This window comes from Echeneis naucrates, chromosome 6, assembly GCF_900963305.1.
Source record: "Echeneis naucrates chromosome 6, fEcheNa1.1, whole genome shotgun sequence".
In the NCBI taxonomy this organism is placed as follows: domain Eukaryota; kingdom Metazoa; phylum Chordata; class Actinopteri; order Carangiformes; family Echeneidae; genus Echeneis; species Echeneis naucrates.
Window position 1 is genome coordinate 14,788,096 of NC_042516.1, and position 27,968 is coordinate 14,816,063.

The 27,968-nt window shown below is 41.4% G+C and overlaps 2 protein-coding genes across 5 annotated transcripts; one reads left to right on the forward strand and one right to left on the reverse strand.

The window, feature by feature from the left end:
• Window positions 1-64: 64 nt before the first annotated feature.
• shc1 (SHC (Src homology 2 domain containing) transforming protein 1) lies at window positions 65-19,925 on the reverse strand. 3 transcript variants are annotated; one of them, XM_029503572.1, is made up of 14 exons: window positions 19,737-19,925; window positions 16,011-16,054; window positions 8,966-9,130; window positions 8,691-8,761; window positions 8,130-8,193; window positions 7,076-7,195; window positions 6,007-6,060; window positions 5,605-5,656; window positions 5,043-5,169; window positions 4,792-4,939; window positions 4,431-4,488; window positions 3,935-4,051; window positions 3,064-3,320; window positions 65-2,953 (listed from the first exon to the last, which is right to left on the reverse strand). In XM_029503572.1, the coding sequence occupies exons 2-14, from the start codon at window positions 16,020-16,022 to the stop codon at window positions 2,825-2,827; spliced, it is 1,374 nt and encodes a 457-aa protein (XP_029359432.1). In that variant the 5' UTR covers window positions 16,023-16,054; window positions 19,737-19,925; the 3' UTR covers window positions 65-2,824. The 3 variants fall into 3 exon arrangements, with proteins under 3 accessions (XP_029359432.1, XP_029359433.1, XP_029359431.1); XM_029503573.1 differs by lacking the exon at window positions 16,011-16,054; XM_029503571.1 differs by lacking the exons at window positions 16,011-16,054; window positions 19,737-19,925 and having other exon boundaries at window positions 8,966-14,215.
• Window positions 19,926-21,500: 1,575 nt separating this feature from the next.
• Window positions 21,501-27,844, forward strand: flad1 (flavin adenine dinucleotide synthetase 1). 2 transcript variants are annotated; one of them, XM_029504727.1, is made up of 11 exons: window positions 21,501-21,537; window positions 22,455-22,543; window positions 22,780-22,948; window positions 23,366-23,743; window positions 24,750-24,863; window positions 24,957-25,224; window positions 25,559-25,706; window positions 26,067-26,165; window positions 26,362-26,551; window positions 27,311-27,384; window positions 27,466-27,844. In XM_029504727.1, exons 2-11 carry the CDS (start codon window positions 22,539-22,541, stop codon window positions 27,599-27,601), a joined length of 1,581 nt encoding a protein of 526 aa, XP_029360587.1. In that variant the 5' UTR covers window positions 21,501-21,537; window positions 22,455-22,538; the 3' UTR covers window positions 27,602-27,844. The 2 variants fall into 2 exon arrangements, with proteins under 2 accessions (XP_029360587.1, XP_029360588.1); XM_029504728.1 differs by lacking the exon at window positions 21,501-21,537 and adding an exon at window positions 21,543-21,658.
• The last annotated feature ends 124 nt before the right edge of the window (window positions 27,845-27,968 follow it).

A 27,968-nucleotide genomic window follows, 5' to 3' on the forward strand; every position in this document is an offset into this window, starting at 1 on the left:
AACTAAAAGGATCTAAAAGCCTCCCCAACCACATGATGAATAAGAAATCATATCAAAAATTATCGAGAGTTGAACGATATATGTATTTATATATGCAATTTATATTTTCAGATACAGGTGTAAACAGACATGTTTCCCTAAAAACAAAAATGTATTAAAACAGAAATTCATAACATGAAAATCAACATGTGTTCACACTATCTCAAAGAAACCTTTGGCTTTCAAAAAACACAAATTAAAAAGTACAACAGCATCATCAATACTATCACCACCACCAACAACAACAAATAGGAACATTTTTTCATGCAACAAAGGCAACTGTGATGGACAATGTTAACACGGGACCAGGTCACTAATGACACAGAGGGTCAGGTGGGTCCATTCCAGCACACACACACACACACACACACACACACACACACACACTCACATACTAATGGCAGAACTTCAAATTCTGGTTTTCCTATCTCTGACCCACCGAGTGTGAGTGTCTGACTGACCCAGCTGTCACTCTGATATGCGTGTACATGTTAGATTACATGTGAGCCCACTTCAGGGTATGAAGACTAGTTGACAGTTAAAGTTTAAGTTGAAAGATCCCCTCTCATATTTCAGGAGTTTAGCCACAAGCTCTCTGACAGGTTCAGTTGGATTTAAGAGCTACCTCAGTGTTGTGGTGTCTGGCTTGGTGTTAAAATGTTTAAATAACTCTTTAAATATACAACAATGGAAATAATAACCTGATACTAAACTCTACAGTCAAAAATAATGTTATTTACAGATGCTCAAGAAACAACCCCCCAACCTATGGTGACATCAGATATCTGTGACTATAAGCTGAATACAAGAACGTGCATCAGAGGAGATTGCCATCACTAGATCTATTTGGGTGTATTTACTGGAGTGTCTTTTTTGCAAAGTCTTTGTTGTTTGACTGAGTGGCTTGTGTAAGATTCTCCTGTAGTCAACTACATTTGAATTAAGTACATAAGGTGACTGCATTGAAGTGATGTGACTGCATTGAAGAAACAAGGCACAATTAAAAAATCTAAAAAAAACCAAAAAAAACCAAAACAAAAAAACACCAACCATGGATTGAGACAGGAGGAACATGGAGGGAGAAAACTATTTTATGAATTTCTCCCTCCAGATCTTTGACAGGAGGAAAAGCATTTGGTTTATCATTTCATTGCTAGCAATGCTCCAAAAGCATGGATGTCCTTATGTTCAGTCACTGCAGGCCTACTTCATTTGATATACAAGATTTTAAGAATGATTCCCTCAAATGATTATAAAGTAAAGCAACATCACAATTCACAAAAATACCAAACCAAATACTTTGACATTGAGCATCATTTTTGCAGAGGGAAATTCATTGTTGAACATTTCTCAGCGGCCAGTATTTGAAGGAGTCTCTTTAAACAACTCTGTTTTGTTTTAGTTTTACTTCAGAGAATACTCTGGAAATTTATAACCCATAGATTGTCAATGCAAACACATACTAAGGTGTCAGTGAAAAGCAATAGGTCAAAATGATCTGATTTATGTTTCTCCAAATGTAATAGTTATCGTGTTTGTGGGTGACATCAATGAGCTTTTTTTAAAAGAAAATTGCCTTTTTGAAATCATATTCAAGTACAACCACTAGATTCTTCTTTCATTTCAGACAGGCTCATTTTCATGTGTATGTTTCTTTCTAAATTATCTCTCGATGCTGTAACCACAAGAGATAAATAACTGCTGACAATTATCATGGCTGCCCCTGCTGTTAGCAACCAAGTTCGAGTTCTTTGGCATGCCATGTGGTGCAAACCGTGTGTGGCATAAAGGTGTATCTGTGGATATAGGAGCATTAGGGGAATACAGCCATTCAGAGACTCCTACAATCCTCATATTCCATTAGAAATGAGTCCCAAGATAACAGCAAGGAAAAAGAAAACATATATGATGGTCATTGGCATAGCAGTCCCACTTTTGCATACAGACTTTCTTCATCACCAGGTATCACTCCAGGGGTCAAAGTTCCAACACCTTTTATTGGGAGTGGTTGGGGATAGAGTGGCCCTCCTGATTAGATTGGAAGCAAACTCGTTTATGCATATTCACCAGACAGAATCATGTCACAGTCAGATTTGCTGCTGAAGTGCTCAAGTGATACCTGAAGGGAGCCTGGATCAGCCTCGATCACAAAAAACCTTTGCTATCCAGTTTGCAATTTGTCTAATAGGCTCCGGCCACAGTCTGAGGAGGGCATTTATTTCATCAGAATGAAAGAACAGATGGTTCCAAACATAGAAAATTTGATTCCATGTCCCATTTATGCTTCTTTCTTCACTCTTCATTTCCACCATTTCTTTGTACATAATTCCTTGTGTTAGTAAAGTGTTTAGTTATTTTTTTGTTTTTCCATAATGAAATGACAAGATTGTTTTCTTTAAAAAAAAAAAATTGCAATTGTTTTTTGCCCCGTTCTGAAGTTAGAAAAGGGCTCCTCCCTGGTTCACAGTAGGATGTTGAGAAATTGCAGCAGTGCTTCTCCATTGGGGAGGGATGCGCCTGATAGTCGCTGGGGTCAAGGTAGGACTGCATATCACAGTTTGGCTTTCAGAGAGGACAGAAACATGTGGCAACAGCAGTAATTAAGTGATTCTGCAGAAAAATTGGTTTATTTTTTTGGCTGTGTGTGTATGTATTGTTATTATATTTGGTTTAAGTGTAGTGTTGCTGTGTGTGTATTATAGCATAAGAAGATATGGTTATCTTGTGTTGAATTGCAACAGGAGTGTGTGCATGTTTGGTGAATATTTCATTGGTCTGTGTAATGTCAGGCTCTGCGCTCCACTGGCTGTTGCAGACAAACTTCGCTACCAGCTGATACGATGGGAAGTCTGTTGTCCATGTGGTAGCTGATCAAGTGACTAACACTTTCAAACCGACGATCTTTTGTACGAACCTAAGAGACAAAGAAATATGTTAAACGTAGGTTTAACAGCACACTGAGAGAATCACAAACACAACTTAAAAATGTCCCTCTCTTATTCACTACCTCCCATCCTAACTCACCACTCCTTCTGGGTCGACAAGTAGCAGGTGTTTGGGCTGACCCCCTTGCTGTCCTGTGAGCACGTATTGTCCAGGCGTGGTCCCAGACTCCCGCACAAGGAAGTCACCATCTCTTGTCAGTAGCCTCTCTGCTTCCCTGCGACTTAAGCTACCATGGAACCAGGTCTCACACTGCAACTGCTGCACCAAAGGAGGCACTGCTGTCGCTGAGTTTGGGCCCCCGTGCCCAGAGACTCCCAAGGCGTCATCAAAGGGCTCTTAAACAGAAATTAATATAAACATATGTAATATTGTGTTCTGTGATTCTGGCCTGAAATGTATTTTCTTTGCCTGTATTTCTATGAAAACTAAAACTAAAAAATAATTGGACTTTTTACAAGTCAACTGCATGGTCTCTGACAGATGTGTCCTATACACTGATAGAACACTGTGTCTTTAATGTGAAAGCTTTACCCAGCTAACCAATCATGTTACATAAAATGCCCCTGTAATGGACAAAGGCACTCTAATTCCCCTATCTCCCTCCAAGGCAGCCTTCTGTGGCCAGCCCTACTCCTCAATTAGCCAGTCATATTGTATGTATAGTACACACTACACTTTCCTTTTCTTTTGTCAATGATAAACCCTTCTGCTTGCCACATGGTAATTGTGCATTTCAGTTAACAACATTTTTGGTCACTTTGATTACAACAGACACATTTTGTCATTTACTGGAAATCGTGCTTCAGTAACTAGATTTCATTCCTTAAACGCAGTTTAGTCATTTGCAGTTTTTTCAGATAGCAATAATTTTCTGCTGGATTTATCAAGCTGAGATGATATCAAGCAACACATTCATATAAAAGCACAGATAGACCAGGAAGGCACTTACTCATGTCAAAAGCATCTCTGTGAGTGTTTCCATTTGCTGCAACTGGGGGGCGGGGTTTATCCACATTGACGTATGAAGGATCATCAAACAGTTCCCGCCCTCCTTCTTTGGCACCCACTAAAAAAAAGGAGGGGGGGGACAGACATCAATAATCCTGGAATAATCATCTAAATCTCATATTAGCTTTTTATACTAAATGTCACTGTTACCAGCCAAGATTAGATAAAATAAACACAAAAGGCAAGAGTGTGTAGAAAAAGTGTGACAGATTTCTCAATCAGGGGTAATCTGCTCAATTAGTTCTATATACCAATTAATCTCTAATCCATGGTGAATGAGCAGTGTTCGTTACTAAGGGATGTACTAGTTATAAGAAAAGAGGGGAAATTGTTGTTTAATCTCTCTAGTTTGTTCTCAAATGAGCCATTTCCATTCAGTATGAATGACAGAGATAAAAACAAAGAAATACAATCTGACCGGCAAAGGCAGTTCTCACCTGGTAGAGGGGGCAGCGGCTGTTTGTGAATGTCATTCTGACCTGCCTGTCCATAAGGCTGCAAACAGACACAAAAACAAATTCTGAGTCACAGCACAGTCAACTTACAGATAAAAACATTATTCTTTGGTCAACTGAAAGCTGTTACAAATGTCAATAAGCATTTGTGCAAGTCAAACAGAACATGGTAATAGTTGTCTCAGCTTGAAACAGAGCATTTTTGACAAACATATTTTGCAATCAATAGCTTCCTGAAAACTGGATCATCTCTTAATAGCAGTGCTGTCAGTATTTAGATGTGGTGCAGAATAAGAATGAGTATGTGTTATCCTCCTGTTGTATTTATGAGCATTTGCCTCACCAGTGTGGCCCCTGGGCGGGTCCTCATGTCAACTAGTCCACCAGGGGGAGGCTGTTTTCCAGGGAAATTATTATAGTAGGGAACATCAGGAGGCGGAGCACTCTCATCATCTTCTTCCTCCCATGCTGAACCGTCAAATGGAGCCATTCTGTGAGAGAAAGAGGTGATACAAAAGCAAATGCAGACACACATGTTGGTGGGTGGCCAAAGACAAACACAAGCTCTTGTTTCAGGCACACATGACCTTTTACCTGTCATGAGGTGTGACCAATTTGGGGGGGTTCTTTAGGTACTGTTTAAAACGTAGTTCAAATGCTTGGCCGATGGTGCTGATGACTTCCTGGGCTAAACCTTCTGAACACTCCAGGATATGACATGCTGAAAGAGGATACATGAAGGATACATCACTGAAGACAGAGTCCAGCGTACTCACTGTAGTTTTCCCTCATATTATGGATTACAAGAATGAAAATTCTGTGAGCATGCTATTTTCCCTTCATTCAAATGTATAAATTAAAACAAACAAAAAATGTATATGTTCACAGATACGGCATATGAGTGAATAAAGCTGGATACTGCATATTCATTTGCAGTCTGGGTCTCAAACTCAAAGTAAAATAAGAAATCAATAGAACCAATTTAACGATTTAATAGGATTCATTTGTATTTTAATAAAATAGCTGGTGGGACTTCATATGTACAGTATTTTCTTAAAAGTGTAGTCTAACACCCTGTTCAAACCAAGAGCCCTACAAAGCAATCAAATGACAGATGCTGTCTGTGTGGAGGTGTTATTTTGCTGCTTCTGCTCACCTCTCTGGTTGACTGGGTCTTTGGCCACATATGCTACGTACTCAGCCGTATCCTGAGGGAGACAGGGGAAGACAGTTAGGGAAAGAAGGGAAGAGGATAAAAATCAATAGGAGGAAAAAGTGAGGGGCAGGTTTAGGATAGAAAGGTTGAGAAGAAGAGGATGAAGAGTAAAGAGGCAAAGCAAAGCTGCAGAAGTTAAAAACACACTGAGCTGAAAGAGAGATAACAGGAAGTAATGAGATCAAGCTTGGAAGAGAAGGACATCAAACCAGCAATGCAGCAATGGAGTGAGTGGTGTTCATAAGAAGAGACAATGACAGAGGACAGGAAGGAAGGATATGCAGGCTGAAGAAAGATGGAAAATGTCCAGATTGAGATTTGAGCTGACTTTGGATGACTCACTGGGTCTCCTCCAGAGGCGAAGGAGATGGACTGCATGTGATGATTGGCGATTATCTGTGGAGAAAAAGAAAGAGAGGAAGAGAGAGAGAGAGATAGAGAGACAGAGTGGCAGTGAGAGAGAAAGACAGAGAGAGGAGTGCATGTGAGTGACATGAAGTATGTGTGAAGTGAGATGAAAGCATATGAATGGGGAGACATTTGGAATAATTACTGAGAAAAGTGCTTTTTCTTTTGTTGAGCACCACCAACAGCAGAGATCAAATCTGAGCACAGACAATAGACGGAGCCCTTTTTTAACAGTCTGCAACAGCCACCCATGTTGGATCAATAACAGCATCAACACTTGCTAATGCTCTCTGTGCAGTCTATGAGCCCTTTCTGTGAATAGTTGTGCTTGTCATGTTGCTTTGCGCTATGTGTTAATGTGTATGTTCTGCATTGTGTACACCATTTCCCTAAAGGAATAAACATCATTCAGCAGCTATTAACTCATAAGAGGTCTAGGAGGAGGATCACATCCTGCCCTGTGGTGGTACAGGAATGAAGATAATGGTGAAGAGGGATTTGCGCATAATCCAGAACAACTGAGGCAAACTAAGCGGAGAAGTTCTAAATTTATCTGGAAATGCTGTGGATATCACAAAAGATGATAAACATTCCTTAGATGATTAAATAATATTACACTGGGTTAAGTTTTGATCTTCAACTATATTTTCCTGGGTTCAAAGAAGACTAACATTAAAATTAAAATGGGGATTTGAATAGATTTTTATAAATAAAGCTTTAAACACTTAAAATTACCAAAAAAATAAAAAATAAAAAATCCCTCAAGCAGAGAGATGCACACTGTTACTCCCCTTTAGTAAAATACATTAACTCGGGTGCACACAGTGCACTCAGGATACTAAACATACCTCCGGCTAAAACAGAACTCTAACAATCAGATGCATCACTGACTGACACAATGAGCTCTCTGGGAGAATTGCATCAAACACTGACAGATTTTTTTGGGAGAAAAATACAGAACGGCAGCTTTAGGAATCAAATGGTCAGCTCTTTGCACCCCAACCTGTTTGCAGTCAGAGGCCAGCAGATTCAGGCTGCTTGTTGAGATGGTCAGGCTGATTGTCATGCCAGCAAACTGCAGATTACTTTTCCCCAGGATGGACGTCAGACAGCGAGAAGAGGGCTGTGAAGCAGAGGGATATGATCCATAAGTAATCAACAAACAAAGGATTTTTTTTTCTTTTTTTTACTTAAACCAGGCACAATATTCCACTGAATGTTCCCTGCCTGTGCATTAGCCTGTGGGTGTATGTGTGGAAATGCCTGTGTGTGTGGGAGTGGGAGAACAGCTGCAATTTTGAAAATGATCCTGTCTCAAAGGCCAACTGTGACCAATAGGGAGTAGACAGGACAGTTCACATACTATAAGCTGTGCCAAGAGCATCAGGGAGACCATGCCAGCACTATTGTGCCAGCTTGTTCATCCCAATCCTCCTCCTCAAGGGTTTCATCCATATCTGCTCCAAAATATTTGGAGTGTGAGAACACCAGAATCATGACAAGCTCAGCCACATTAACCTCAGTTCAGCCAAATCAGAGGGCCAAGAGTAGTTGAATCTATTCTAGATCATGCTCTATAACTGCATTTTGTCTGGTGTCTTGCACTACGAGACGTTCCTTGGTCAAACACTAGATTTAGCCACCTGTTTTATGAGCTGTTTTGGTGTGTGCTTTAAGTTTTACAGGAGTACTGCACACAGACACACATTCTTTAAGCAGCAGTTATAGGTGTGTTTGCAAGTCTGTAGTGCTTCTTTGACTTAACACTGGCTCCACAGGAGCTACAATGCTACATTTCCAGTCTCCCTTGTAACAAGAGGGAGGGAAGGAAAGAAAAGAAAGACCGGAGAGTGATTGGTCATTAACTGTTAGGAGCCCACAATCAGCCTAAGTCAAGATTTGTGTGTGTGTAAGGAAACGTGTGTGACTAAATAGCCAACTGACCACAGAGCGGACAGTCAAGCTAAATCCAGACAACCCTTCCCACTGCTGCCCATTTAAACCATATAAATAAGTAATGCCCTGTAAGGATGTGTGCTAGCATGCATGGCGTGTACCTTTCTCCTGCGCTGGGCTCCTTTGGCACCGGGTACTGCCTCACACACCACAGAAATTGCCTCCCTGAAACATTAAAAACATGCAAGAGTTGCAATAGCATGTCATTAACTCTAGCACCTTCCCGGACTTGCAATTATGTGGATTAAATGAGACCTGGCACTGGATGATTGAATTTATCGTCCATGGCAACAATAACCGTCTTCGCCACAGAGACAAACATCACTACGGAAACCAGAGGGAGACCACCAGGATTCCAGAACATTCTAATTTAACTTCTCAGAGCTGCACACATGAACACGTACACACTCACAAATACACACACAGAAATATGAGCAGATGCAGTCAGACACAGAGTGAAGCGAGCAAACCGAAGTGTGTGGAAACGGGACAGAAATCAAGCGGCCAAAAAAAAAAAAAAACAAACCCAACAACAGCATATGAGCGGTGAGTGGTGCTGTGAATATATCTGTCCAACCACACTTTTACCTCTCGCCCCCACATGCACAAACAACAGCTGAAATGAGAGAAGTAGCAGGCTGATGAGCAATGTGTATTCTCACCTGGTGACCTGAGTTCTGGTATTGAAGTCTAGCGCTCGCATTGACTGTAGCACCTCCACACATCCCATGTACTACCCAGGAAACAGGAAGGCAACACATTAGCATCAGACATTTCCTACATCACAGTCCCATCAGGCAGATGGAACACAATACAGCAGTGCTAGTAGTGTCAGTTTCTAAAAATGTGGAATACACCATACGCAGAGATTGGAAAGAGAAGGAAAGTGTAAAATACATTTCAGTCAGGGGTCAGTGAGTGTTGTCCAGTTACTTACCCGTACAGTGTAGGAAACACCAGTAGTGCTGACCACATTGTCAGAGTGCAGCCAGCCACGGGTGGGTTTGTTGACAAAGGAGCCATGGCGCGTCCACTCATCTCCTCCCAGCTGCCCTCCTTCCACCCGTGCCCTCCTGGACGCCCCTCCCAGCCGGTTCATGTCCTGCAGAGGAGGTCGGGGAGGGGGAGAAGGAGCAATTAGAGAGGGTACAGGGTGAGGAAGTGGTGGGGAGGAGCTAGAACTGCTCCTGTCGTCCCCAGAGGACTCCACAGGTGCCTGAGGTTGCTGCGACCTGCTGGAGGCTTTGAGTCCAGGCAGAAGAGTGGCGGAGACACCCAGACGAAGGGATCCCATCCTGGGGAAGAAGGAGCAGAGGGTAGTTGGGCTGTTCTCAGCCGGGCGGGGAGAGGACGGGGGCAAGATGGGAGTGAGAGACGAAGAGGAGAGAGAGGAAGGTAAACCAGGGGAGGGAGTGAGTGGCGTAGCAGGACTGGAAGGAGGGAACGATGACGGATTGGAGTTTGTTTCATCAGTTGAGCTCAGCGATTCACTCCGAAAGTGGGTGTATTTGGTTTTTGGGACAAGCTCCATAATGAATGTGCAGAGTCAGTTTTTATATCCGTGCAAGTCCACAGGCTCTAGTGATTCAATTAAAGTCTCTTTGTCTCAGTATTCAAAGTTTCTCTCTAAAAGGACACAGCCATCTGTCTGTCTTGTTCAATATAAGAACTGCATCCATCTGTCTGGTTGTCTGTCCTCCACTCATTACCAGGCAGCCAAAACCAAACTGCTTTAGAAACAGCTTTCTCCATTATACAAGCAGAATGATAAAAGGTGCAGGGGAGCAGGGGGCTGTCCCAGTTAATGGGAGAATGCAGATGAAAAAAGTTCGTTTTTAGTGCACCAGCGAAGATCATGGTTTCAGCAGTTCACTTTGCATCTGCTTCAGTGTTTTCTGTTCTCAGGGACTGCTGATGACGTCTTTGCAATCCAAAAAATCTTCACCTCAGTGTTTTGCCATAATGCAAAATAATATCTGTGAGTATCTTGTCCCAACTTAATAGCCCCTCATAGAGGGCCAGCTATCCAGCTGTTGGCAGCACCGTGGAGAATCAGCACATGTGATTTCTCTCAACAACTCCTCACGTGTGTGTGTTGAGGGGTCCGTACTTGGATGTGATGTGATGTTTACATGTTTGCGAGGCTGTCTAAACTTTCCCTCCCCACAAAACCTCTCAGGTTATCTGTGTACGCATGTGTGTTAGTGTGCACACATGTTAACATGTGTGAAGCAGCACCCCTTCGCAGCTCTATACTGCTTGACACAGGCCCATAAAAATGCTATTAGCAGCCAACTTGGGGATTGCAAGGGGGCCATGCACAGCAACAACACACAAACACATGCACGCACACACATACACACAGCTCCAATTGGTTGGTACTAGAGAGAGCACCTGCAGTGCTCAATGGAGCACAGTACTGCAAAAGAAGAGAGAAGGCTTACTGATGTATGGCTATTCTCCAACTTCTGGCAGCAGCAGACTTTCCTTAACACCTACGTTTTAAAAGCACTGTATTCTAAAATCTTTCATCAGATTCATTTTTTACTCCAACTCTCTCTTCCTCCAAATGGTTTCATGTCCTCTCTGAATGGCCCTCGCTTGCTCCCTCCCTGTGTCTCCGTTCTCTTCTTCTCTCCTCTTCCAGATTACCTCTGGCGCTGTCTCTTTCCCCTTCTCTGTACCGTTTCCCTTCTCTCTGTCTCCTCTCTTCTCCTGGAAGTCCTCTCTTTTTCTCCACACAATATACTCTGCCAGCCTCTGTCTCTCCAACGCCTCTGCCCTCTCCCGTGCCACCACTTCCTCTCTCCTCTTCCAGATGATCTCTCGCTCCCCCTTACCCCCTCCCTCGTCTGCTCGCCCGTTCTCCAGGCTGTCCTGTTTAACAGTCCCTCTGTCTAATATATTAATGGTGATCCCTGTCCCTCTGACTTCAATAATAGGAATGGCTAGAGGCTAGGCATGGTCACCTATTTAGACACAAGTAGAAAACAAAGAAAAAAGTTGGTACTTAAGACTGGGCCAGCAGAGTTGGGCCCGTTCCTGACTGGTGAACCTGATATGGCTAAGAGACGTGAGGCTGCCTTTGTTCAAGTGTGTTCTGTAAAAGCGGCCACCTCGGTTAGGATGTTTATTTGTTTATTCTCACGAGCACCATTAAAAAGCGGTAGTTTCAGTCTGAGATGTTTCACTGTGTCTGGTACAGTGACATTCACTGCAGTAGCACGGCGGTGATGTAACACTGGAGAATGTAGGTCATTGGCTGTGATGACTACCGGTGGAGTTGTGATGGTAATGAGACCTGATTGGTCTGGTTTAAACTCCCAACCTAGGTTTCCCTGAATGGTGCTGGAGGCTCATCAGAGTTGAACATGAACTCTCTCACCCAGCTGGAAATGCTCAATGAAAACTGTACTCTGTTGATGGACTGATCTTTCTATACACGGCTGCTATTACCCTGTCACTCTATTAATGTTAATTACAAATACGAAACCCCAATTGCAGTGATTACCTGAGAGAAGAGCATTGACACAGCCTGATACTATATAAACAGGTTAAGTGTTGTACTCTGGAATTGCTTCCTTCCTTATCTAAGGCAGGGCTTATTAAGCGGTAGGTCAACTCTCCATTCTCCTACTAACAGTACAGACACCACAAAACATTCTGCATAGTCCAACCTAGAGGGCAAACAGTCTTTAAATTAACAGTCTCTTGCAACCCAAAGTCCAATGAACAAAACAGTCTGCTGCAGTTAGATTTCAGCAGGAGGCAATGCTACACCTACGGTGCTGCAGCAAACTGACTCGTCCACACCTCAGTGCTTTTGAGGCACTGGTCATGTTTAGGATTTATTGACCTTTACTGACTCAAAAGGAGAGCAAAGTCTTTATGCACCTTGCCTGAACTACTTGCACAAGGTTGTAAATTTTGCACCAAAGTTTCAGGGATGCCAAGTGAAAACGAAAAGTTTTTCCACACGTTAATATTTCATAACTGAACTGTGTCTAAAGTATAGCACACCAGCTTGCAGTGGGTGCTGGATGCATGGCAAAGGAACAGTCGCCTACACCAGTCTAGCACCACAATTCTAGTCATCCATCTGGTCCTGGCCAAAAAGCACCATGAAGAATCCAGTAACATACAAAGACTGCCAGACAGACTGGGATGATCTCCAGAAAGCTGTAAAGAAGTATGGCTGGGAAATTCACAAAAGACACCCAGTTTTTAGACAATGAAAAAATCGTGCAGAACAAACACTATCATCTATAATACCCCTAATAAAACCAGAAATCATTCCAAATAGAGGATTAGCACTTAAAAAGGCAAAAGATCAGACACAAATGGAGTTGTTAACACTAGAGAGGAAAGCCCAGGTGTGTAGTCACCCTCTCCCTCTCCTCGGATGTTTTAGTGCACAGACCACAGTGTAGGTCAGGTGATTGCAGAGGAGATGACCCTCTACATGTGGAAAAATCCTGAGTCACCTACATTAGAACACTAACAGGAAAGGACTGTCTCAGACAAAACACACTAATGATCAGTGATTAGTGGCTTCAAGGCCAAGCAGCTGCACAGTGATTAAAGAGTGACATCTACAAGTGAAATCAGTAAGATAATTGAATTTATCCAGCCAGTCCTGATAATGCCATAAAGCTTGACTGGTGAAAATGGTAGCTGTCGTTTATAAAGGTGAGATCAGGACATATAGGGCTAAGCTGATTCACAAAAGATGAACGCACAGGATGGGGGAGGAGGCCGGTGACCTGAAACAACCCTGATTTTCGGAGACCGCCAAGCTCCACCACATAGACAAAGACAGTCTAGGGGGGAGAAAAAAAAAAGGAGGAAAAAAAAATCTGACCAAGAAACTCTAAAAACTGCATACAACCATAGACTAATCAGGTCTACTGTTCCCTATATTCAACTGCCTAATGGGAAAGCACCAGTTTTGAAAGATGAAACAAGAAAAAAAGAACTTTACATCGTGTTCTGTCTGCAGCCGCTGCCCGTTGCTATGGCAACAGACATTAAAAGAGATGCCTGCAGCGAATATATATGGTCATGTCCTGACAACGGTAGAAACCTTCAGACAAAGAGATAACTGCTGTGTCAAATCACATGGCAGCAATTTTTCACTGCATCTAAGATTTCACATTAGACCTTTTTTCTTTCATCCAACAAAAAGAAAAACTACAGACGCCTAGAAAGATCAATAGGTTTCAGGAAATGATCAAAGTTTTCTCCAGCGTCACGCCAGCCATAAAACACAATCAATGTTGACATCCCATGTTGGCTGCATTCCCCAACTCCGATTAGAGAAGGTTAAAATTTCTGTCTGACATTCTGATGACAGTACAAACAACTAAATTAGCAATTCACTTCTAAAAGACAACACTTATGTTTAGAAAACTTGCATAAAAACAACCTGAATATTCTGTGCAGCAGCTAACAAAGATAACAACTGTATAACATCCTGCAGAATAGATCCTATGCTCATAGGAATAGAAAACCAGAAGTCACAAAGAGGGTCTATATTTACACAGAAGAAAAAAGTAATTCAAAATGGTCTGTATAAAGTGACTCAAATCAATTTCCCTAAAAGTTCTTTCTTTTTTTCATGAATGACAAAACAAGAAGAGTTCCTTTTTTGGTTTAAGGATCATACAATTGATAATCCACGGTGATTCATCTGGAGCTGAATCACATTAATGTTTAAACAGCCACAGACTGTCCGGTCATTCGTCCTCTCCTTCCGTCCACTCCCTGAAAAACGTGCTTCTCCACTGATCTGCTCTTCCGCTCGATTAATTCACAAAGTCACTGCCGGCAGCTCCTTTCCATCTATCCTCTCCTCCGTTTGGCTTCCTCCTCTTCCCTTCCCTCCTCTGCCTCTCTCTCTCTTTCAGCAGATGGTGGTGAAATGGCAGTGCTGCCAGGATGGACAATAGCACTCCTTCATTGTGCTCCTCTTCTCCCCTAATGTCTGTCTCTCATTCCCCCTTTCCTTCAACCTCTGTCTGTTAGAGGGACGAGCATGCTGTCTGTTCTCCCCTCCTCCCAGTCTGGGTGGGTGATGCTGCCTCCCATTTTCTCTTACCATCTCTCTCTCTCACTCTCTCTCTTGTATACACACACACACACACACACACACACACACACACACACACACACTCACACTGCTGCTGTCTCTGCCCTCCCCACCTTTTTTTTCTCCCATCCAACCTCCTTCCTGTTTCCTCCCCTTCCCCCCACCTCCTATCTGCAGCCTCAGTCATTTAGTGGTGTACATGTGCAGGAGCACAGCAAGAAGCTGTGCTCCTGCACATTAATGCAAACACTCCAAGGGGAGATGAAGATGTGGAAAACAGCAGGAAGGGAGAGTGGGGGTAGATCTTTGTGTATATGTAGGGAGACAGGGTTGTGCATGTTGGCCATGCAATGCTCCTGCCTTATTCATGTTTGGTAACCTGAGAAACAGATTGAAACAGGGAGAGACAGAGGGAGGGAGAGAGAGAGAGGATTTCGACAGAAAGGGGAAGAGGTTTCACCCTCCTCTGAGCAGAGTGTGACATGAGGTCACGCTATACAACCTTGATGATAGTGGAAGAATTACACAAAGGAAGACTTACCGAATGACATTGAGATGTGTTAATATACGAGTATGTTATATGTTATTAAAAAAAAATTATAAAGTATGTTATACCAGACAAACAGAGAAACAACTGAGCGATTCTGTAGAAAAAGAGACCAAGTAGAAAACCCTGACATTGGTCAGGACATTCAAGCGCATCTGATGAGAAAGCAGTGATGCAGAAAGCAGGGGGAAACTACCCGTAGAATGCCACAGAAACCCAGCAGAGTTCATAGCAAGAAGTCCTCAAATGACACCCCCAACATAATAGTCCCTGCAGTACTGCATTTTACCACTACTTTGTCATCATATAGTCAAGCAGTGCACTCCAAGATGAGAAGGATCAAAATCAGACGAGTACTGGGGTGTCATTCAAGATCAAATCAGTCACTATACAACAGAGTAATGTGACTGGCATGATAGTGATCGGTGAAGACAGCCCCCTCCACCCAGAGCCTGCACCATGCCCGTAACCAGTGAAACTCATGACACTCTGTGGCTCGGAGTTGACAGAAAGATGTTTGTGTTGTCTTTAAGAACTTTCTATATTTTTCTGAATTAATATGTATTATAGAGAGTACAGATCAGGCTGGGGTATACCTTGATTAGCTCAGTCTAATATTTGAGGCCTGCTATAAATAACTAACTCTACCTTCATGAAGGATATCATTTTCAGTTTTTGAACGTTAGAGAACACAGTTTCATGGGACAACTCCAGCTTCCAAAAGGTTTCAACAAACACTGACCATTATAGGTTAAATTTAACAGTATTACTTTTTGCTGGGTTGGCCTAATAAACTAAGGCTTCACTTAATCCACAATAAATTTACATTGACTGAGCTGCATAATTACTTATACATTGGTTAACACTGTTACTTTACTTTCCAGTTTCATTAGACTATAGAAATTGTAATATCTGTCTTTTAGGCAGCTGCAGGAGAAATATTGTAAATTATACAGTCACCCAAATGTGCGGTAAAAACTGGTTCTTTGTTTGATATATTTTACTGTATTGTGTCTTATGAAGCTGTGTTTGTTTAGACTCTGCCAAATAATTCTTTTTTTATGAACGCTAAGAAAAGTGTGGTCAAGAAAGACCACTTTTTCATGTCATTTTTTAATATATTCTAAAGGAATATAATCAGAACGGGGAAATAAAATCTAAATGTAGGCCTGATTACTACACCACTACAAACTGGTGCAGATGATAACACATTCATTACACTGCTCATCGAGAGCTAAATGACACCATTATAATAACTGATGTTACATTGTAGTGAGAAGGAGCAACTCTTTTGCCACTGTGTCAAGGTTTTTGTGATTAGCTGGTTTTATCATTTGAACATCTTACCATATATTCCATTGGCCAAGACACGATGCCTGTGAGCCTGTATCCTAAAAACACAGTGCACATCAACACACAATACACACATGTAAGACACACAAACTTCAAGAAGCCAATCAAAGCTTGCTCCGATGCCATGCTTGCAGCTACCTGACTCCCAGCATGCTTTGCTCCCAGGATCAGCTGTAGAGAGGGTCATGGGACTTTTTTGATAAACACAGCGCAGTTGATCAAGCATATAGAAACAGAACATGGACATAAAATCGAAAATGGAATGAGACTGAGGGGGAAAAGTAACAGAGAGTGTGAGAAAGAAAGAACAGGGATGAGTGAAAGGCAATGATACAGTGTGCATGCAGAAACACACTCTGTGGAATGAAAGGAATTAACTGAAAGGGCCGCATGTGTAGGATGTTTGTGTCTCAGCTTGCCCAGCACAAGTTAGCAAGTGTGTGCTTTGTTTCTGTATATGCAGTAGATTGAGTAACTCTGTGGAAGCTCCATCCACTCAGTATTTATTAGATGAAACAGTAAGAGAGAGACTGAGACAGGGCTCTGGATCTAATGTACATCCTGCAGGGCCACATATGTTGTCTGCTCTTATACTTTATCTGTGAGAATGTGTGTTTGTGTATGTGTGGGTGTAATCTGATTTGACCTGCCTCACTCACCCCTTTACATACACTTGAAAAAATATAAATAAAACAAATAATTAAATAGAGGAGTGAAAAGGCTGAGTTTCTGACCTTTTCCTTACTGGAGATGCTGTCTAACATCAGTTCACATTATGAAAACAACAAAGACAAATGATGAAGATGATGAGTGCAGAGGGAACAGGGGAGACGGACCACGATTTACAGAGGTAACCTTCTCTGATTGAAGGAGATGTGCAAACTCGCATACAGTATGCAGACAGCAAAATGACAATCAAATTTTCAAAAATTAGGAATTGAGTGAACATTAGATTATCCAGGCATTCAGTAGAAGGGCTTTCAGCTTTTTCTCACAGTTCACCACGCACACAGAAAACATGTGAGGTGGCTATTTTGGGTCATGCAAACCCCCCCTGCCACCCCCTCTAACCACACTCCCACATCTCTATCTCGTTCCATCATTCCCTTCCTGCTGCCACGCACTGTCTGTCTCAATACAACTTCCCCTCTGCTCTAACCATTTATTTGCCATACACAATGTTACTTCATCACTTTCCACTATAAGTAATCTCTGTTCAAAGTACCGACTCAAAACAGTTCATGCTAAAATTTGGTATGCTCTGTCAGGCTTTGCTCAAATATTTTCTGATCAGATATTTCTACATTAACATTGTAAATTCTATAATTTTAAGAAAATGTATTGTGTAGCTGCTTGTTTTAAAATATTACAAGCTGGTGTACTTTAGATGTTCTCCTTGTTTTGTTAGTGTTGACAGTGTTTGCAACACACAACATACAATAATCGTATTTGTTATTTATGAATCTTTGGAATCAGCATGGGTGACAATCTACAGGATAGACAGCAACAACAGCTCAAAAGATTACCATCCACAAATTGAAAATTTTAACCTGCTTCAGACCTTGTGTGACTTTGTATGGCAGACGAATGAGTTCAGTCTTGTATCTAACACATTACCAAGACTACAGAGGCCTGGCTTTGCAAAAAGAGGTGGCCTTTGAAAATGCAACCTCAGCTCTCTGCTTGAAGAAAGATTGACCATGATAAAACCTTAAACCATAAAACTCGATTTGTCAGCTTTAAGTTGACACAATAGATTTATACAGCTATATTGTGTCAAGCCCAAAGTAACAATCGGAGCCAGCTAATACAAAATCCAAATATAATATTCACAGTCATTATAGTTCAACTTAACGTTTGTTTTTTGTAAACTACAGCCAAGCTGCATTCCCTTCTTATTTTTAACATCGCATGGGGCAAACTGTGGTTTATATAAAGCACAGAGTACTGTGCATGTTGCACTTAACCAGAGCAGAAGAGGAAACACAGCTGAGACCCAAGCCCATTGTGTAGAAGTGGAGACGGACAACCACATGCTACAACCTCAAAAACAAACTCCCACAGTTTCTTTCCAGAAAACAAATATACAGACCAGACACAAACAAATGTACTCCCACTGTTAAAGATAGACAGATAAGTAGACATGTCAGATACAAAAGACAGAGAGAAACACACCCACATACAACAGCATAATGTCCTGTCAAAGGTTTTGACATGTTTACTGTAGCTTAGTACATCACAGCTGTTTTATTGATACAACTATAACAAGATGAATTTGAGGTTAATATCAGTGACTCTAGCATTGAATACTTATAAAAATCAAAGCTTATTTCTAGAATGGCTGTATCCTGAGGGTGAGTGAAGGGCTATGTGCACAAGCCACAGAAATACAGGTGTCAAAGCAAAGCTGTAAGTTTCAAACTAAGCCATCAGTCAGGACTAAAGCATTTACCGGTGACTGATATGATGTGAGCAGAACTGGACAGATCCAATTTTGATCAAGTGGATGTGGCTGAGATGTTCAACTATGACTGACAGCTGTCCTTCCGTCTGTGTTGTTTTTATCCTTATGTATGTGTGTATGTGCGTGTAGGTGCACATGTCCTGTTTGACTGGCCACAGGCATCCCTGAATCTACTGTTTTTCCAGATCAGTTGTTGATCGATGCCTCTCTTCCCCTCCGTTTCATTGGTGACGATAAGTTCCACCATAAGCGATTGTGTCAGGGGATGCTGGTCTGAGTGGTGTGGCTGACCCTGATAAGACGCCCTGAGCACACTTCTCTCACTCTCCTCAATCATCCCACATAGTTTGTTTCCATAATAGTCTGTCTGTCCTTCACTCGGTCACAGTGAACTTTAACTCTGTCACAGTGACCCCTTTTCAACACATCTAAGGTGTGTTTTGCTGACCTGTCTCCATGGATACACGGTAAATAGTGGAGGATAACTGTAAGTTTGTTGTTGCTTGATTTACGCTTGTGTGTGCGTGCTGATACTATACTACCCTCAAGCCCCCTCTCCTGATCGTTTGAAGCTTTTAGTTATCATTATCATCATTGGATTCATCAATCCTGATTATTGTTTTAATTAATCATTTTGTGTATAATGTTTCTAAAAGGAATCAAAAATATTGACTTATCACTGTAAGACAAACACATGGGGAAAAACATTTAAAAATCTTCACTTCGGAACCGTATTCATATGGAAATGTACCAATGAACTCATCCTTTCGGCTCTGACTCAAATACAGTTTTGTCTGATAGATTAATTAAAACCTAACTTTGAATTCGATTCTCTATCCATTTTGGTGTAAAGGCCCATGGCATGAAGCCAATCGGTTCACTTGTTATCCCCGGCTACTTTTAACTACCTGAAGTATTTTACCAGGCTGCAATTATTAATTGTTGCTCAACTGGGTGCTGCTGGGGCTCAAACGCCAAAACAGGAACGGGAACGAGGACGGACGGTAAACATTTGTGTCCAGTTTGATCATAAAAATTATTTTTACAGTAACCCGGCAGGAGTCACTACACCGTCTCGTCTCAGTGTCACACAGGCTGGACAACGTTTCCCTGAGGCCACCACAAACACATGAAGTTAACTGCTTCCTAAAACTTTTCATTTTAATATGAGGAAAGGCTGCTGTACAAAGACGCGCAGAGGGCTCAACCTAAACCATGCCCCGAAAAAGTGTGGTCAACTTTAACGAGCAACTTACCAGCTCACTTCCTCCCTTTCCTTCGACTTGTCCCTCCTGCCCGCCAAGCAGCTGCTGCACGAACTTCAGCCTAATTTCACCAAACAGCGAGAAGACTCTGTGCTTTTTGTCTGCCTTATACTTTTGATAAACTTCAAACGATGTGAATCTAAACTTCTTCTTTCCTCTCCTTTTCCTTCCTTTCCTCCTCCCCCCGCCCTCCCCCCTCCACGGTCACGACAGAAGCCACTTCCGCGAACAAATGGCAACGTCATCTGGCAGCAGATTCTACGCGCGCGCGCATGTGTACGTGTTAGCCACTGTGTTGCACCTGGCCTATTCATTACAGATTGCGCAAATGTGGACGCCCCACAGCGCAAACCAAAGGCATTAACGCAACTTATCTACAAGTGAAGAAGTGAAATTTCGTTTCCGTTCCCTGCAAGATTACACAAGTTCTCTATATCATCATTACATTCATTCCATCTATGAGTGTCTCCGGTGGCTCCTAAATGACGGTACGGTTTAGATGAAGCACATACTGCTGTATTACACTTTGATATATCATGTTGGCCAGGGTGTTATTACCGTAGAAACTTTCAATTGGTCTGATATACGGCAGACTTCAGAGTCCTTGACCTAACCCCATCAACTCATCTGATGTATTTTATATGACAGTCATTTTTCTGATATGTTGATACGTTGTATACTGTAGGACATGAACAGGCAAATAACGGAATAGATAAAGGCTATACCACTTCTACCTGCTCTGGTTTCAGGGTACTGGCATTGATCCTATTGTTCCCTGAAACCCCCCCATGGGCTGCTGGGACAGTTGCACACAGCAGTCATTGTTGATTTATTTAGTGACTCTTGTGCTCTAGCGTGAAATAAATGATGGAAGGCGAAAACATGTAGGGATGACAAAAAAAAAAAAATACCTTGTTGAAATTGAATATACTGTTTTAATTATAACTGGTCACCATTTTGATGATCATAAGCACTCTTATCATATAATTCTAGCTTCCCTAACTTGTGTTTTTCCCGTGACAAAAAGTGCATTTGCCTTATTTTGATCATGGAAATATTATATTAACGTCAGTATGTCCTGACCTCTATATGACATATGTTTAAGTGTTTATGTTTATGTTTAAGTTTAATGTGTTTTTCTCAGGGTGAGTCGGAATGCACAAAGTTACCTCGCATAACAATTAGATAGTTTTCTTTTAGGTTATAGATTACATCTTACACCGCCAAAGTATTCTAAAATCAATAAAATTCTGTGGCTAACAAGCCGGGTTTCAGTTTCATCTATTTTCAGAGCAGCGCCAGACTCGCGGTTGTAGACGAGCCAAAACGCGCCACTCACAGGCGAGGGGAGTAAGTCCACGGTCTTCAAAAATCCGAGGCCAACATGTGTGTCTTAAACGTAGCTCCTCCAGCCAGCAGAGGCAGGCACGACACCTTTTATTGTAAGTATTCGATCTGAAGAAGAATAGAAACATGCTACCTGAGCGTAAACGATACAGAATGAGTCTTTGTAGATTTAGGAGTAGTCTGCACCCTCAGTGTGGTTAATACTTTTCGTGAAGCAGCATAAATTATTTGTGTTCTTTTTACACAAACGCAACATTGACCGGTTTTCATCTACTTCCGTGTACTTGATCAAGCTCGTCCAATAAGACCCGCCTCCTTAAATATAATTGGCTGTTGTACGTCTGAGAAACCATGCCCTGCTTGCGATTGGCTCTCGAACGATTCGTCATTTGATTGACGTGTAACTAGCGTTATGATACGTAACGAAGACATACACGGCTCAGGCGTAAGTTTGCTCTCTTTGGATGAGTTTGTACATAAAATTATTAAAATGGCATATTGTTTTAGTTCTTTACAGCAAATTGGAGTCTAAAACAATCCGCATTGCAGATAAGCGTGCTTGAAGGGTAAGATCGCTCGTTGCCAGCGTCGTCCACAATGGTTTAAGTAATCTAGCAAGGAGACGGTGTATTGACAGCTAACGGAGATTTGTGATAGAATAACACCTTTTAATCGGGTCATTTACTTTCGGGAATTAACATCTTTGTTCATTTCATTTAATCGCGGAAGTCTCGAGTATTTCGCAATTCAAAACCGACAGCGTGTCTCTGCGACTGACACTTGATTATTTTGAAGGTTAACTATATACAACTTTAACTACACAAAGGGGTTTTAGATTAACAAGTGTTCCCTGACCCTGACCAGCTCTGTCTTCATGTAACATGTCTTGACTATAAAGCTGAGCTGGTAGTTGTCCATTACATCTGTGATCCTGTCCTCTGTCCACCGCTTTACAGCTCATTGCATCGTCACAAGTTTTTCTGGAATTGTCCTCACACGTGTTATTTCTCAGTACTCTGCAATGCACTTCAGTGTGTCCTCTTCAACCTTAAACAGCACATTAAGTCTCCACTTAAAGTACAAGTCACTTGGGTGATTTTGTCAGCAATTGTACTTCAAACACTGGAGGACGCAGGTGGCGCTTCAAATCCCGTTTAGACAATATTTGCAGGGACACTGAGGGTCTATATATCAATATAGAAGATACATTCACAAATATACAAATGCAAAACTCACGTCTTATTTCCCCATCATCAGTTAAACAGCTTTTTGTTGATCCACTGACTGTGAATGTCTTAAATACGATGCCCCTAACCTACTCCATTATTGTCTTCATTTTCTGTTCTTCGTGTCTTTTCCCAGAAATTTCCTGATAAGAGACAAATTAGGAAGAAGACAACAGTCTGAGCTTGAATACTATTTTGGGACAGCTCACATGGATTCTTCATGTTGTAAGGACAATGGGATTTTTTTTTTTTTTTTTTGGGGGGTGGCTTGAAAAAAGGATTTATTTATTTATTTTTATTCTTAGGACATTTGTATCATCAACACTAAAAACTATAATGTGTACCAGTCAAAGGTTTGAACATACTTTCCCATTCCAATGAATAGGACAGTATCAAGTGTAATATATATGTATAATTGCATGCATATATAATGTCTTAAGCATGTTTTGCTCTGTTCTCAGCTTTACTCTTCCCAAACTGAATAGAGCAGCGGTGCGTGTGAGGAGATTGGCCGCTCAACTGAGTAGAGTAGCCATGTCCACAAACCACCAAGACTCCAATCCGTCCTTTGCAGTGAATGGGGATGCTCCCACTGCAGCCATTCTCATCATCGGAGATGAGATACTGAAGGTGATTTAGTGTCATGTGCTTCTAGCTTGAATGACCTTTAAGATGGATTGATAGGAATCCACCAGGAATCCTTGAAAGTTTTTGAATCCAAAGAATTGACTTGAATCTATTCATAACTACATTTTAATTTGACATCCTAATTCATGACTGTCTTAACTCTCCGAAACAGTATACAGCCCAGAATTCACACTATCTTAAGGAAAACCTTGTGCTAGTCATTTGATGTGGTTTTAAAATGACAATTTCACCATTATGCATTGTTTTGACATGAACATGGTTTAAACATGAAGCCTTTGATTTTATTTGATGTCATGTCATGACTTTGAAGTCATGGTTAGGTCCTTGAAAGTGATGCTCAAGTAAGGATGGCAAGACCGGATTGATACCAATCGTCCCTTTTCTGATCTGTCGTCTCAGGGTCACACTGCAGACACCAACAGTGCCTTTCTGACGCGAGCGCTAAGAAAACTTGGAGTGTCTGTGCAGCGTATAACAGTCATACCAGATGTACAAGAGGTAATTGCCAGAGAGGTTGCCATCCTTTCACCTCAGTATACACACCTCATCACCTCAGGAGGCATAGGTCCCACCCATGATGATGTCACATTTGAGAGCATCGCCATGGCGTTCCAAGAGGAGTTATATCCCCACCCTGAGCTCGCCCAGTTGGTTAAAGAATTCTTTGGGGCAGTGGACAAAAACAGTGCTGCTATGAAGATGGCCATGGTGCCTCGGTCAGCCAAACTCAACTATGGAACTGACCCTCAGACGGGACAACTGCTCCGCTATCCACTGGTGAGTGAGTGCAGGACAGTGAGATTGGGTTATTTCATGTAAACTGTATTTATTAAATGCTATGATTCACGTTGTTTTAAAAAACTAAATTAGATCAAAATATAATCCGAGACTTGATGGATCAGTGCTGAGACTGTAATACCTTTTTACCCCTAAACAAAATTATTTAACTGACACAACTTTCTTGAAGATGCTAGCTCAAAATCCCATAATGTTCTTCCTCTTTTATCCTGCCCCTGTCTTTTTTAAGAAGACAGATTGCTGCAATAAGTAGTAACCAGATTATGTGGAAGTGAAAGATGTCTTCTCAAATTGAAGAAAGTAATTCTGTTGAACTTTTGAAATATATGTGCATTTTGCTGGAATTCAAACTTCACATATTGATTTTCCTTAATGAAACTACAAGAAATGTATTCATTATTTAGGCCATTAATAACATGAAGTAATTACACACACACATGTGCATTAACAATGTGCATATATTGTAAAACAAACAATTCAAACAATTCAACAAATCAAAAGGAGCCATGCCATCTTTCATAAAACAAAACAAAACAATAGTTGAGATTGTTTTTTGTGGGTTTCAGTGGGGTATTTAGTCATACTCTGTATTCCCTGCGTTAGACTTTATTCAGCAAGTTCCCAGTTTGAACATGAGTACCTGCTCAAAAGGTGGGCAATCTCTTGCTGTGGACATTAATAGCAAGAAAAAAAAAGCTCAAGTGGTAACAATACCTGAAATATAGCTCTCTTTTTTCTTTTTTTTTTTCTCTCTCTGTTAGCACATACCCACTTCAGGTAACACACATACAACGGATATGTACTTCTTATGATCACATGTCAAGTAGCCCCAACAATCTGTTCTAATAGGAACTAGACAAATTAAATATTTTAACCAGAAACAAAAACAACACAAAGAAACACAAACCTGTAGGTTTAGGAGACATTTACCATCTGGCCCATATATTCTTAGTGTGTATGATGTGCCTGTCCCCCCCGTTCCCAGGTCAGTGTGCGTAATGTGTATAGCTTTCCTGGGATCCCATCCCTGATGGAGAAGGCCTTCAGTGGGCTGGAGCACCTCTTTGCTGCTTCAGGGACCACTTTTCACACTTGTGAGGTAACACTTTCACCAAATCTAGAATTTATAAAATATCTGTTAGATTACTGTGTTTCATATTACAAGGAATCTCACCAAATCTCATTGTACTAGGTGTTCGTAGATGCAGATGAAGCAGAGATTGCCCCTGTGCTGACCAAATTGCAGACTGGTTGGGGTAGGAAGGTGTCTCTAGGCTCATACCCCGACTGGCTGAGCAACTATCATAGAGTCAGGCTGGTTCTGGACTCAAACAGCCAGGAAGAAGTGGACAAAGCGCGGGCACAGCTGCTAGATGAGTTGCCCAAGGGTAGCGTGGTGCCCTTAGTTACTGACCCAGTGTCCATCGCCACCGCAGAAGTGTACACACTGGCTAACAATGGTGAGGGGGAGACAGGGTGCAGAGAGTGATGGGAGAAGGTGTTTGTACTGTGTCATCTTAAGTGAAGTGATGAGAACTTGTCCACTTTACACACACATTGGGACCAATAATGAAAGAAAGGATATGACAGTGATTACAGCTGGAAAATCATAGTGGATCATGAAAAAAGAACGTAACTGCTATGAGATTGAATAGATAATAGACCCAGAACTAAGATAGGACAAGCAGATATTTTACTCTGAATTTGAAATAGAAATAAAGGATCATTTATATTACACTTAAAATGTCACTACTTTCCCTCTAAAGCTGTCACTGTGGATATCATTTCCCACAGGCACACCGTTAGGTGAGAAAGTTATGTTTGCCCTGAAAACGATAGAGGCTGCACTGGATCAGTATCCAATAGAGGAAATCTGCATCGGCTTCAACGGAGGCAAAGACTGTACAGCCCTGCTCCATCTCTACTATGCTGCACTGAAACGGTAAAAGGCGGGGAGAAGATCAGATGAGACACTCAGAACATTTAGGGGCAGGACTGATTTAATCAGGACAAAGCAAATGATGAGAGAGAGATGAGATGAAAGGGAGATTCAAATTAAAAACATAATGGTAGCACTTTTGCACAGTGGGATGTAACAGTTAAGGGTGAGTGAAGAAGAAAGTCAGCTGGAGAGCAGCAACTAGACTGAGAAAAATGTTGAATAAGACCGACTACTTTTCTTGACCTAAGCTGGACAGATAGTTGGAGATAATGATAAGGAGAATGGACTCTATCTAATGGTTTTCTGTCTTTGTTATTTATATTTTTTAATGCTCGATTTCCTTTTTTTTGCCACTCTCAGACGTTATCCAGACAGTAAAGACAAGTTGAAAGCTCTCTATATTCGTATTGTCTCTCCATTCCCAGAAATGGAGAGATTCCTCCAGGACACAATTAAACGGTGAGTATGCTGATAAAGACATTTCAGTGTTTTGTTTTTTTTTTGTTTTGTTTTGTTTTGTTTTTTTGTTTTTACCTTTTTGGTATGTGTCACCAGTACAAGTGGTTGTGTATGACAGCTTTCTGTTTAAAAGAGGGCCACAGTCCTCTGCATGTTAAAGGCAGCAGCTCATTATTTGTTGATGCGTCTCCCGCAGGTATGACCTGGATCTCTTCTCTGTGGAGGGCAATATTCGCCAAGCATTGAGTGAAGTTCAAGAGCGCAGGCCAGAGCTGAGAGCTGTCCTGATGGGCACCAGGAGGACCGACCCTTACTCACACACACTAACTCCTATGTGTCCCACTGACCCTGGCTGGCCAGAATACATGAGAGTTAACGCGTTACTAGTAAGACTCACACAAATATGCTCAAATAAAATTGAAGCACTGTTATATGATCTTGTCTCCACAAATATCCACATAACTAAGTATTTTAGGTGAACTACTTGTAGTCAAAGCACACGTGATTGTTAAAATTAAGTAGCAGTTTATATTTAGAGCACCTGCAGACATTCATCATAAACATAAAAACAAGCAGCTCTTTGATTATCCTTTTTTATATTTAAAGCTCCAGCCTATATGTTGCTGCAGCTTCTTGACAGGCAAAATAAATGTTTTCACTATTTTAACCAGGCTATATAGCCTATACACTGTTATTTGTCATTAAGTTGTTTTTTTTGTTTTTTTAATTTTAGTCAGCAGCCACATGGTAATTATGCATATTTATATATGTTGCTCACCTTTACAATACCAACAAATTTTGGTCTAAAACATGAAAAGATTGACACACACACACACACACACACACATATAGCGACTTAGTAGAGTAGCTGTATCCACAAATCATATGCTGCGATCTCTAATGTTGTTGCTACTCAAACTATTTACTCTGAACTGAATCTTGAAATTGTATTCAATCCAGTTCATGGATAGACTATAACAGCCCTGTCAGTAGAGTACATACAAGAAAAACACTAGTATGTTTTGCAGTTGTTGACTCCAGTTCAAGATCATTTATGTTATTCTCACATAAGTGCATCCAGTGGGACTCCACAGAGGATGAGTCAGTCACAAACCCGTTCAATTTGCTGTCTTTCAACACTACAGGATTGGACGTATCATGACATCTGGTCGTTCTTGCGGAGTTTATATGTGCCCTACTGTATTCTCTACGATAAAGGGTAAGAACAAATCCACCTCTTCTTGTAGGTTTTCAGTGTCATCCTTTCATTTTGAGGTTGATAAAGCCCGTGTTGTGGCAGGTACACGTCACTGGGCAGCATGGATAACACCTGTCGAAACACGTCCCTCCAAATGGTGGATGGAAGAGGAGTGACGCGGTACAAGCCAGCCTACCTTCTGGAGAATGAGGAGGACGAGCGAAACTCTCGTGCCTGATGTCGCCTCAGTTCTCACCGTCACCTGTTGATGATGAAGCCATAATTTCATATCACGACTCATTAAATGTGTCTTGCACATTTTTTAGTCTTCTAGTAGCTATTGGCAACAGGCTGAACACATCTAACTGCAGAAATTGATTGTGAAGGAACTGTTTGTGTCTGTACTTATGTGTGTCTGTGTGTATTTGCGAGTCTGTAAATTAATGGCTCACTCACTCACTGAATAAAACATCAATCTGTGTCATCTTTTTCTATTGTCATGTTTCTATTTTAAGAGGAGTCTCACACAAATGGCGGCCTGTGCAGCTTTCAATATCGCTCTTGATTTATCTCATTCATGAATCCATTTGTCTAAATGTCTAAAT